Source organism: Trichoplusia ni, chromosome 13, assembly GCF_003590095.1.
Source record: "Trichoplusia ni isolate ovarian cell line Hi5 chromosome 13, tn1, whole genome shotgun sequence".
NCBI classification, from domain to species: domain Eukaryota; kingdom Metazoa; phylum Arthropoda; class Insecta; order Lepidoptera; family Noctuidae; genus Trichoplusia; species Trichoplusia ni.
The window spans coordinates 8,879,396-8,892,355 of record NC_039490.1 but is presented as its reverse complement, the minus strand read 5'-3'; the positions used below and the strand labels follow the sequence as shown (position 1 = coordinate 8,892,355).

At 36.5% G+C, this 12,960-nt stretch overlaps 1 protein-coding gene across 3 annotated transcripts; it reads right to left on the bottom strand.

Annotated features, from left to right (window-relative positions):
* Positions 1-74: 74 nt before the first annotated feature.
* Positions 75-9,459, bottom strand: LOC113500158 (cytochrome P450 6B7-like). Of its 3 annotated transcripts, none has more exons than XM_026880858.1 (3): positions 9,347-9,459; positions 1,510-2,920; positions 75-1,267 (listed from the first exon to the last, which is right to left on the bottom strand). In XM_026880858.1, exons 2-3 carry the CDS (start codon positions 2,870-2,872, stop codon positions 1,095-1,097), a joined length of 1,536 nt encoding a protein of 511 aa, XP_026736659.1. In that variant the 5' UTR covers positions 2,873-2,920; positions 9,347-9,459; the 3' UTR covers positions 75-1,094. The 3 variants fall into 3 exon arrangements, with proteins under 3 accessions (XP_026736659.1, XP_026736660.1, XP_026736658.1); XM_026880859.1 differs by lacking the exon at positions 1,510-2,920 and adding an exon at positions 5,556-6,947 and having other exon boundaries at positions 9,347-9,453; XM_026880857.1 differs by lacking the exons at positions 75-1,267; positions 1,510-2,920 and adding exons at positions 4,394-5,339; positions 5,556-6,947 and having other exon boundaries at positions 9,347-9,452.
* Between the last annotated feature and the right edge of the window lie 3,501 nt (positions 9,460-12,960).

Sequence of the window (12,960 nt, the reverse complement as noted above, 5' to 3'; positions counted from 1 at the left end):
ATTCACGGAACGGTTGCATTGTAAACTTAAATGTATCAAATTGAACAATTATTATTAAATGTGCAAGTGGTATCTCTTTTTCCGGCTATTATGCTGACCTGGTAATTGAATTAACGAGCTAAATTATTATGAAAAACTTAGATACCTGTTATTTTGACGTCGGTACAGTTTATGTTCCGATTTATTTTTTGAGGACCGGCACAACCAACTAGAACCTTTCACATAGTATTCTAGGTAATCTTCGCCCCTAACCAAAAACATTCGAAACAAGTCATTATCGGTTCCTGTACCAGTTACGGTTAGTTTCGGAGCTTCCTAACAAGAGAGATTAAAATTACCATAATTAAAATTATCTATTCTTATCTATTTGTGAGCAGAATTTTCCGCGTTACAAAGTATCTACTATTGTGTTGTTCATCCACCTGTGGCTCTCACGTATGATATAAGCAGGTATATTCTTGTTTAATTGATAAATAGATGAATATTAGCTTAATGCTAATATTATGCTTCCTTTTATCATTTTGATAGTCTCAATAACATATAATCATATTCAATTGGGATTAACAGTAAGCTTACTTCGGACTTTCAAGTTGTCAACGCCAATTGTGGAACTAAGCTTGATTGTCAGCTGACCACACTTGCATTAATTGTTGGTTTAAAGGTACCGTTTTAGAAACGACTAAATGAAACCATACCAGTTATAGGAGTGAGCCCTATGTGTTTAAATTTAATTAGTAAGTTAATGTGTTAAAAGAAAATTAAATTAGTTTTTAAACCCTATCTAAAGAAAAAAAGTATTTATGTCCGCCTTTGATACGATTAGAATGACAGACTAGAGAAAAATTATACGTATATAGAAGCAATGAAGACAAACACCTTGACGTGACTTTTATAGAAACGCATGAATAGTTATAAGCTAGAATGGAAGACTAAAGGAGATCGACGTTTTTCTTTAAATGAGTTTTTAAACATAAAAATATAGCGAGCGATTCGACACCATTATCAAACAATTATGAAACCGCCTTACAAAATTTAACATAATCTTGAAATAACTTGACAACAGTCGTTTATAAGACCTGATTGATGTTGTTCGTTTACTTTTTCCTGGCGATGAACTTCAGCGGGAGTCCAGCAGCTATGCTCTGTACGATGGCGGACTTGGGGTCGACGACTGGACGACGGACAGTCTCCGGCGCCGGCTCCACCGTGAAGCTGGACAGCACCGCCGCCAGACCAGCCAGCGACTGCATCAGACCGAGACGAGCTCCTGTGGAACATCAAGAGAATTTTATATTGGAGTTCTTAAATTGATCTTTGGATACACCTAATCTGTGGGTTGCGTAAAGAGGTTCTACTGTTAACGATTAATCCGCTAACTCTATTTTAAGGTATTTCAGGAAGAATCGAGCATGAGGCTCGTCAATTCGTCATTTTGATCAACTATACTCCCGCCAGTGGTGAAGGTCAGATCACATTGGTCAATAATGACGAATGTTGTGAATAACTTACCTATACAAGCTCTGGGTCCCTCTCCAAACGGCAGATACACGTATTTGTTGTTGGAGTCGAACTCCTCAGGGTCGAACCGCTCCGGGCGGAACTCTTCAGGCTCTGGGAAGTACTTAGGGTCGTTGTGGAGAGACTGCAGCGGAATCAAGACTTTCACATTATCATCAATAGTGACGCCTAGTTCTGGGATTGTGTAAGGTCTTGTACTCCTTCTTAGCAGGAAGCCAAGAGATGGGAACATGCGGAGTCCTTCCTTGAACACCCATTCCAAGTAAGTCATCTCTTTGATGGCGTCGTATGACAGTTGTCCATTATGTTTAGCTAACACGCGGTCGATCTCATTCTGAGCCTTCTTCTGGACGTCTTGGTTAAATGCTAATTCGTGCAGAGTGAAACTAGTTGCAGAAGACGATGTTTCAAATCCTGCAGCGAAAAATACGAACACTTGAGCGCCGATGAGTCCATCATTGAACTCCAAGCTGACCCTCTCGGGTGTTCCGTCAGGTTTCCTCTTCTCAATAGATTCCCCAACCATGGTCCCTTTCTGTTTGCATTCCAACATCAAATCTATAAAGTCGTTTCTCCCGATCGGCTTGTAGTTCCTCTGGCGCAATATTTCTCCGACCAGATCATTCATGTCGCCTTCTAAGCGGACCCATACTTTCAAATTCTTAAAGATTTCTGGGAACAATTCTTTTGCGATACCTTTTAAAATGTCTTTCGCGCCAAATTTAAATATTTTGATTCCAAGTTTCCTGAACGCTGAGTTTTCATCATTTAAAGTGTCTGTGTCGAGTCCAAAGCCACAAGCCCCTATGAAGTCGGTCGTGAACCTCGCCATTAGATCTCGAGCATCGATTGATTTACCTTCGTCGGCGGCAGCCAGCGCACGTACTTTCAACCTCTCTGCTCTCTCCACGATTAACGGGAACATGGCCTTGAGCTTCCCTGAAGTGAAGGCAGGCGTCATCCTCTGGCGCAGCAGCTTCCAAATATCTCCGTCAGCAAAGAACAAGTTCTGATTAAGAGGTTCAAACACAGTCTTGTGTGGCGTAATGCCTCTTTGCCAGAAGTAGTCAAAGTCAGTCATGAGGATACGCTTAGCGATCTCCGGGTCTCTGATGATTAATTCGGGTTGTGTCGACCGGAAGAATCCTACAACTTTTTCAGTTGGATACTTCAAGTACATTTCGTGAGCGACCTGTGTCACACTCTTTATGAAGAGGAAACCCTTTAGATTGTTTCCGAACAGAGGAAGCGGCTTGTCATGTTTGATACCTCTTTGTTCCCAGTACTTGAATGTCCTTGTATTGTACAAGTACAAGGACACCAGTAGAATGACAACCACCGCTAAGGTTATCATAGTGATTTCTCTGCTGTGGTTAATGCACTAAAAATACTTCGTTGCTATCTGAAACAAAAGAGATAACAATTAATTCCAAAGTCCAATTCTTCTCAGCATGTGACATATTTTGGGATCAAAGTACGCAGCTTTTTATCTAAACACCGATAAAGTAATAAAAATAAAGCATACAAATGGAATTTATTTGCAGATTTCGTAATCAGATTTACCAGGCATAAGGTTATAAGCTGCAAGGTGTTAATACTGTTAATCAATCTTAATAAATATGGCATCGCATATTTATTACTTGATCATATTATGTATATATTATGTACATATTTTGCCAACAAATAGTGATATTTCTGGGGGGTGATGCGCAATATGGTACTATTTCAGCCATTACATAAGCAACTAAACAGCATTAAATGTGGTGAGGATGAGGTGATATTCCTCTCCTTCAAGTCACGTGACTGACTTGTCGGCCGGTCTAGTAGTAAAAGTTATGACAATCTTTTAACTTGATAGAAAAAACCTAGAAACTATTTAGAATACGATCAAATACATCACGTCTTAACGAAGTTTTTTTTAATGATGATATTGGAGATATACTATGATACGTACATATGATATAATTGGCAAGTGGGGGATGGTCTAGTCTGTAAAAGTCTGACTCTAACCATACCCTCTCCCTTAAAATTAATATGTTAAATGCGTTAATATTGCATTCTAGGTGGTCCATTTGACTTGAGTTTATTTTCTTTTAAAAACATAATGAATGGTGGTGGTGGCTTCAATTTTAGTGAAACAAAAGCCAGTTTTAAGTTATATTCATCAAGATGTCTTTAACCGGTATAGCCGGCTTAAGGTTCTGGATGCTCAACAAATTATAACATTTTGAAGTCAATAAAATGATAAGAAACAAAGGATATATTACCCTAATATCCTGAACTTAATGGGAAATTGTGTCAGTTGTTGTTAAAGACAGTATTACAGAGCTCGTGGCTTAGCTGCAACTGCACAACTTGATCGATCACATGATACAGTCAGTCCGTGGATGGGTGACCACTTATGTATGTCAAAACGAGTTCCTTAGTGATTCGGAAGGCAGGTTAGATTATTAGGTCCGCCTGTTATTTATACATTTTCGAGAGACGGTCAGAAAATCTAAAAACTATTCTTGCTAAAGAGTAGCACGTGGCCCAGGTAACTGGGTTGAGGAGGTCATCTAGACAGTCGCTCTTTATAAAACACTGTTCTTTGCTACATTCAGATAGACTGGAAGCCGAACCAACATAGTTGGCCACCGATGAGAATGTTTATGAGTAATAACTGTATTTTGATAAAATCATTTGATTATTGACCTATGATTAATGCTTATATTAATAGCATTTTAAGAGTGATTATTCAGATTATTATGTAGGCTCAGTTATTTTGTAATTGCTTTAAGATAAGATTAGAAGTAAATGGATTTTGCAATTGTTTCATCGAAAATGAAGTACAAATCGCCGGGAAAGGTTTGTGAATAAAAAAGAAATAGTCGGTAATTTGTAAAAAAAAAACATTTATTTATCACAGCAACACTTATAACTACATCTACTAAAACACAAAGTCATACAATCTCACATTAACATCTCTCGTAATGTACATATAACTTTTGTAAAATAATCATAACCTAAAAACAATGAATGGCAAGACTTTCAATATTGTTCCAAAACATAAGAACAATATATTTTTCTTACACAATAATATTACTTATGTATTAAGTATGCATCTTAAAAGTACACAAATAATATCTTTTATTAAAATACAATAAAAGTATTTCACAAGTTTTTGTAATAATAGGAGATATTTTCAGGAACAGATAAAAGTAACAGGTTTAATATGTTATTCTTTTAACACTTCTTGTGCATAAAATAGTGTATAATTTGATTTAGGCTTAAGTAGAACACTATATTTATCAAAATTATCACATAATTTGAGCAGGGTTTTCCGTTAAGTCACATAAAAATAAAATTAGTTATCAACATGTATAGTGTGTGATGTCGAGACACCTCAATCGTTATCGTTAAGTAATTAAAGAGATAAACCAGTAATGTAATGGCTAAATAAATAAAGTTTTAACCATGAAATCAATAACTTCACAGCGGCTCCTAATTCATTCTTAAATTTACATACTAGGTTGTACTTGAACGTACTTACAAAATTCATAAATTACTTAAATCATAAAATCTTTGCCAGTTTAACTAGCAACATTTTTTTCGTTTTTCAACATGATTTGATACTAATATATTGCAGAGTTGAAGTCGTCTTTGGATTTACTTCTTTCTTTCGATGAACATGAGTGGCAGCCCATTGGATATGCTCTGCACGATGCTGGACTTGGGGTCCACGGTCGGAACTCGCTTGGTCTCCGGCGCCGGCTCCACCGTGAAGCTGGACAGCACCGCCGCCAGACCAGCCAGCGACTGCATCAGACCGAGACGAGCTCCTGTAAATGAGAAATTTGTTAGAACTTCGATCTATATTAAAAATGGTGACCACACTATAGTTTAAAAGTTCCGTCAAGAGAGAAGAAATACTTAGATATCAGTTGACGTTATTTGTACTTGCAAGAGTAAAACAATTGAAACAAGAAATCTGGGCTAGTTAATCAAATTACGAAATGCAGTTCGTAGAACAAAGTATTGTATTATCTTAAGCTTACCTATACAAGCTCTGGGCCCCTCTCCAAACGGCAGGTACACGTATTTGTTGTTGGAGTCGAACTCCTCAGGGTCGAACCGCTCCGGGCGGAACACTTCCGGCTCGGGGAAGTACTTGGGGTCGTTGTGGAGAGACTGCAGGGGTATCAAGATCTTCACGTTCTCATCTATAGTCATGTTTAGGTCTGGGAAATGGTAGGGTCTAGTGCTCTTCCTCAGCAAGAAGCCAAGAGATGGGAACATGCGGAGTCCTTCCTTGAACACCCATTCCAAGTAAGTCAGCTCTTTGACGGCGTCGTATGACAGTTGTCCATTATGTTTAGCTAACACACGATCGATTTCATCCTGAGCTTTTTTCTGCACTTCGGGATGATATGCCAACTGGTGGAGGGTGTAACTAGTGGCCGATGAGGAAGTCTCAAATCCGGCAGCGAAGAAAACAAACACTTGAGCAGCGATGAGGCCAACATCCATTTCTAGAGTGGCGATCTCGGCCGAACCGTCTGGCTTTTTCTTTTCTATAGATTCACCCTTCATGGTTCCTTTCATTTGACATTCCAGAATCAAATCAATAAAGTCGTTTCTGCCGATCGGTTTGTAGTTTCTCTTCTGCAAAATTTCTCTGACGAGGTCATCCATGTCATCCTCTATACGAGACCACATCTTAATATTACGGAATAAATCGGGAAAGGTATCTTTCAACATAATCTTTATGATATCTTTCACTCCCAACTTGAATATCTTGATTCCAAGTTTTCTGAATGCTGATTCTTCTTCGTTGAGTGAGTCTGCGTCGAGCCCAAAGCCACAAGCACCGATAAAGTCAGTTGTGAATCGCGCCATCAGGTCTCTGGCGTCGATCGGTTTGCCTTTGACAGCGGCTGCCAGCGTGCGCGCTCTCAGCTTCTCTGCTCGCTCCACGATCAGCGGGAACATACCCTTCAGTTTCCCTGTAGTGAAGGTGGGAGTTATTCTTTGCCTCAACAGCTTCCAAACGTCTCCTTCAGCAAAGAACAAGTTCTGCATGAGAGGTTCAAACACTGTGTTTTCATGCGTGAAACCACGTTTATAGAAATGGTCGAAGTCTGTGATCAGTATGCGCTTCACAATGTCTGGGTCTCTTATGACCAGTTCGGGTCGACTGGAGCGGAAGAATCCTACTACAGGCTCATTAGGGTACTTCCAGTAAAGCTCGTTGGCAACTTGTGTCATACTTTTCTTGAACAAGAGCCCGTAAAAGTTGTTTCCCACAAAAGGCTTCGGTTTGTCATGTTTGACTCCTCTTTGCTCCCAATATTTGAAGGTCCTTGTGCCATACAAGTACAGGGACACCAGGAGGATCACCGCTACTGCCAAGGTTATCATGTTTGATGTATTTTTCCTTTATATGCTATCTGGAAAATTAATAGAAATAAAAATGACATTTTCGCCGCTCCAAAGTTAAAAGCTTATCTATAGTGAACTGAATTCGGGGTTCAGAGTACACCTTGTAATCACGGCGCGGTGATATAAGTACGATTATATAATAATAACACCTATGGACCTGTGACCCATGGCACTTCTTAATTAAATAACATTTGATTTGCAAACCAGAGATTGTAATGTGACAACAACTCTGCAAGTATGTTTCACTAGAGAACTACACTCATTACAATCAATAAACTTATCACAATTATTATTTACCGACACCACGTGCAACATTAAGTCAAGTAAGCAAAGTAATTTGCTAAAAAAGCTTCTATTTTTATGCGATCTGCCTGAACGATACTAAATATATCACTTGTGCCAAAAAACTTTCAAAAAACCCTATTCAAATAAAACTCTCCAATTTATAAAGAAGAAACAATAAAACGATAATACTAAAACTAATGTTAGAGACTGCAAACCGCGAATGCAACGAGCACATTGTTTTCACAGATGTAAGGTAACTACTAATTATTTAACGAATTAATTGCGCAAATCACTATAAACGCGGTGACTCTGCACTTTGAATTTACGCGTTAACAATTGTTAACATGATACCCCAAGATGTATTGTTCACAATTTACATTGTGTATCAATCACTGCAAGTGCCATCGATCTAGTTGTTACAAGTATTTTTAGTCACAGACATTCTTCGAGGTAAGGATTGAACTTCATGTACAATTTAAGCGGAAAACTCAGATTACCGCCAGACAGACATATCTACATAACATTACTTTGTAACCTAATCTATTTACGACATCAATTATCTCCATATCCGCAATAATAAGTGTTGAGTAATATCGAAAGAACTAAAAATAAATTTAATCAATTGAAGGCCTCTTTATCTATAAGTAGTAGTTTATCTAGTAGTGATTGTTTACAAAGTATAAGGTGGTTGAGACGTGATTGTATTTTCGAATTAATGGAGTACTGTCATGCCATATCATGTTTAATACTATATTGAGTGATAAAAACAAACTACATATTTTATCACTTATATTCAGCTAATGAATGATGAAGATATGAAAATATTGTTTTGGCTAGTCATATTTTCAGTCGACGAAATATAAATATAGAATGTAATAGAATTCAAAAATACTATTGTAATTCAAATATATGTAACATGCAGATATTCTAATATTGTACCTAATACCATGTAAAATACTAGGTTAAAGTAACTGTTCCGCGTAACAGGTCATGACCGCATCCTTATTTTCAGTAATTTTTACGAAAATAATTTTTAATACCTACGTAATTTACATATTTATTATCCATTATGAACTTTTATCTTCATCCGCTTGCAAAACGGAAACTATCAAATGAAAACAGTGGTGCGTTCATTTCGGCGCGAATTATGACATTTTGATGACACTGTCAAGGTTAATCAAAAATAATGGTTATGGCAGTCATCACTGAACGTCAATCTAATTTAATAATTCGTGTATCTAATTTGACATTACTTAAAAGTCCATAATCTTTTAAAAAGATTGCTAGAAGTTTTAGCAATTGTTTTGCCAGGTTTATTAACTCACAAAAACATGAACGGTTTATTTCTATCCGGAATCATGATTAAGGTAGGTTTTTCAACAAAAAAAAAAATATGCATAAATAATTATGATTCTATTACAATCTATTCTATTATAATTACTATCATTGCAAAAATTGCTTGTCTTACGACTACCCATGTGGGATGACAGAGAATGTCCTTTATTGTATAAAGCAAATAAAAATATATTTTATAACGAACCTAACCTAACCAAAACCTACATGAATTTTGTCTTTGAAAATACGACAACCTAAAAAATGCTGATAGATAAAGTACTTATTAAAAGTTAAAATATAATATTTTTATACGATACAGTTAATTTATTAGTAAACATCTTTGTTTATGAGGATTTTGAAACTACAAGTTAATTAATTATTTGATCTATAGGTATGTAAGACAAATCAATGAAACGTAAATAAAATAAACTGAATACAACCTAAGTAGGTGAGTAGAGGATCTAATGACAGATATGCAAATAAGTCCAATTAAGTTTTTGCGTATAATCCCAAAATAGTTAAGCCACTCATTAAATAATAACAATCATAAACAAATCGTGTAATATAAAACCGACAAACCATAAACAATAATAAAGTACAACAAAAACAAAGTACGAAAACAGATACAAAAAAACATCCGAACCCAAAACGCAACTTAACTTTGAGACGCTCTTAAACAACTAAAACACAGCTTTAAAGTACGAAAGTGTATAAATGGTTAATGTTTATTTGCATCGCAAACTCAAATTGTGTTTGGGTATCAGGTTATTAAGGCGTAAAAACTTACCGCCAAAATAAATCGAAAATTGTAATAATCGTATCACTAACTCGCGTGGTCTCACTTCGGTATCAGTCACCACACTGGCGCTCACGCCGGGTCTACAAACAATCGTTTCATCAACACACTATATATAATCCTGTTTTGGGCAAAACAAGATAATGTTGCCAGATAAGAATAAGCTCCCAGATAGTAGGTAAATGCGACAGTAGGTAAATAAGGCGGGCAAAGTCCAATTAATTTGCCATCTCATGATTTTTTGTGGTGTTTGTAAATATTAGTCATCTCGTTAACTGTTTGATTACTCTTATAGTAATTAGTTAACTACATTACTATAGACTGATGTACTTATAAGTGAATTACACCTGACTTACACAAGCCAGCTGTTTTATGGTGCATAGATAACATATTTTCTTGTTAAATCATTGGTAAGTGTCATATATGCCAATCATATATGTTGTCAGGTAAAGTATTTTTGAGAGCACGGATGGCCGACTGCGTTCCGGTTGATCCCTGCGTAGGACAAGCATTTTTGTGATTTACGAATGCTTGTCCTGAGTCTGGGTGTCTTTGTGCATGTGACATGAATGTTTGTGAAACCCCCCGCGACACAATTATTTACTTGTTTAGTGCGGGACGCTTAAGAACTGTGCTTTTTCTCTACAATATTTAATTATTATTTTCGTTAACAGTTTGCGGCTTTTCCGTACTTATTTGATTTATCCTGTCCAAAGCATTTTTACTTTAATACCCATCCTTGTCTGTCCTTCTGCTTCAGGCTTGCCAGAAAAAAAGTTTTGATTCCATTAATAACAAGTAGTAACTCAAATCAAGTGACTGACATTCAAAATGGAAACTCTTAATTCAGATGAAAAAAAAAACATTTGAGAAATTTCATCTTTAAGTATGGGATGACTGACAGACGGCCGGTCCTCAGTGATGTGGGAGGTGGTTTGATCGCAGTCGTTCAGTATTCGTTCTGTTCTGTTCTAGTAAGTCTTGATCACATCTAGGAATACCTCTTGTAAACAAGAGCACTCGCGGTCAAGACGTATGTTCCAGTAATGGACATCGTGAATAAGAAGTATTCTATAATGCTCGCTGACCTTTGACACACCTTATGAACACAATCTTCGTAGGTGAGACTAATTGTCCAAGCCAGGGGTGCCCAACCTTTTCTCGGTTAGGGACAACATTTATATAATGCTTGTTAGGAAGGATAGCAATGTAGGCATAGATTATATAAATTGGCGACACTATGGGTTCCGAGCTAATAGACTAAAAATACCATGGCTCTCGTGTCTGGGCGATACTAAAGTGCTTAATTTTGGTGTTGATCAGTGCAAATACCTACACATCTCATGTTTGATACTTCAATTTTATTCTATGCGAAGTCTATTAGCAGTCTATCTGTGTCCGGTAGTTAAATGCGTTACACAGCACTGCGTAAACTCCCACCAACTTGAACGTATTTTAGTCTTTGGCTAACTCGGACCACCGGTTGGGAACTCCTGGTTTTCACGGAGACCAAGTATTAGGTGATCCCGCTACATGTTCCAAGGTTGTTTTTTAGTCAATTCGAAACCGCCATATTCCTACCCGTGTATTATAACTTTTTTTTGGTTAAAAGGCACGGCACTATCTTAAGTTTGTCACAACTTTAGTATAACACCTATCCAAACCTTTAGTATATTCTCAGAGAACTTGGGGGCAACTTTGACTTTAATAATAATTTCTTAGAGTGTCGACAGGTGACACTAATGTATTCATGGCTAGTTTACGAGATCAAACGTACGACAATCTGGCGTGACTCAACAATTACAGTAATTGATTAAATAGGAATGTTGGCTGAAATGGTATAGCCAATATGAGTAGTAGGGAAATGTCTAAAAGGGCTTATAAATGCATTTAAAACTCATAGCCTGTATCCTATTTGCAGTATAAATCATTTATTTGTTTAACGTATGTATTTTTTTTGAGATAAGTCTCCTAGAAGTCTACCACTACCCACCATCACCTTTTATCAATGGCATGCTGTCCATTAAGATTCTCCACCAGCCCTTAACGAAGTATGCCTGCACCGCCACTTCTAGTAAGACAGTTGCAGTTATGGGTGCATGCTTAAAGAAACGGGTACTTAAACCACTGCAATAATACTTAATATAAGAGTTTCATATAAATCCCAGTCACATGCACAAAGTCACCCAGACTCAGCACACGCAAATGCTTGTCCTCCACTGACATCAACGCCGTCACACGTCGCGTTCACTAAGATTTGTCGTTTCGACCTTCTCGGCTATCCACGCCGTATGATTTCGTGTTGTATAAGAACAAGGTCATTAGTATAATGAACTTCACCGCTAAGTTTATCATAACGACCTGTCCAATCTAATTTAGTTTCTTTAATAATAACATTATTATCTAAGACAATAAAGTTCGCCGTTCCAAAGTACAGTTCTTATCACTATGACTCATATACAGGATCAAAGTTTATTTATTTATTTATTTATTTATTAGGGAAAACAAACAATTACACACTTAACATAGTTATCTAAATATAAATTTCATAAGTAATAGAATCAGTGCGTAACTCACAACGTTATCCACAGTTTATATATAAAAAAACACGTATGGTTAAAAATAACTAAGCTTAAAATTAATTTTTTTTTTTTAAACAAATTAATTTAACTTTAAAACAGCTGAAATCAAATTATAATATCTAAAAGAGAATGACGAAACTTATTGGCTGGCCGGGAAAATATATCCAAATCTGAGGAGTAGACATTATAATTATGCGCCAGGCGGTACAAGGGTGCACGGACCCCTGCATTTGTGCGGCATGAAGTTAGAGCAAACAGTGGGCGGGTGCGCACCTCACGTCTTATAACAGTCCTGGGTACTATATAACATATCTTGTTAGTTAAGTCAGGGCAATCGTATTTGTTATTACACAAGTCATAAAGAAACATAGTTTCCAAAAATGTGCGCCTAGCTTTTAGGGTAACAAGTTTATAATATTTTAATAAATGATCGTAAGAGTCAGTTTTACGATGACAACGGTAATGTGTGGTTCTAAGAAATTTTCTTTGTACATTTTCCAGATTATCTACATATTTTTTATAATAGGGGTTCCATATCATTGCACAATACTCTAACTGAGATCTAACTAAAGACTTATAAAGATAAATGTATGTTCGCGTGCTTTTAAATTCGGTCGTAGATCGCATCACAAACCCGTACATACGGAAAGCATTATTTATAATTTTATCAATATGAGTGTCAAGATGCAGCGAACTATCCAGTAGTACTCCAAGGTCCTTTACTGAATTAACTTTATGCAAATCGCTGTTATTTAAATTAAATTTGTAGGAAATAGTATTTTTCTTTTTAGTAAATGTTATAAAAGAACATTTTTCAGTACTCAATTGAATCTTATTATTAACGCAGTAAGCTGTAAATCTGTTTAAATCTTCCTGTAGTAAGTAGCAGTCATTAATATTTTCAATTTTTCTATAAATTTTTAGATCATCGGCATAAAGTAAAAAATGTGAGTGTTTAAAACACCTGTCAACGTCATTTATGAATAAAATGAATAAAAGAGGACCTAATATGGAGCCTTGGGG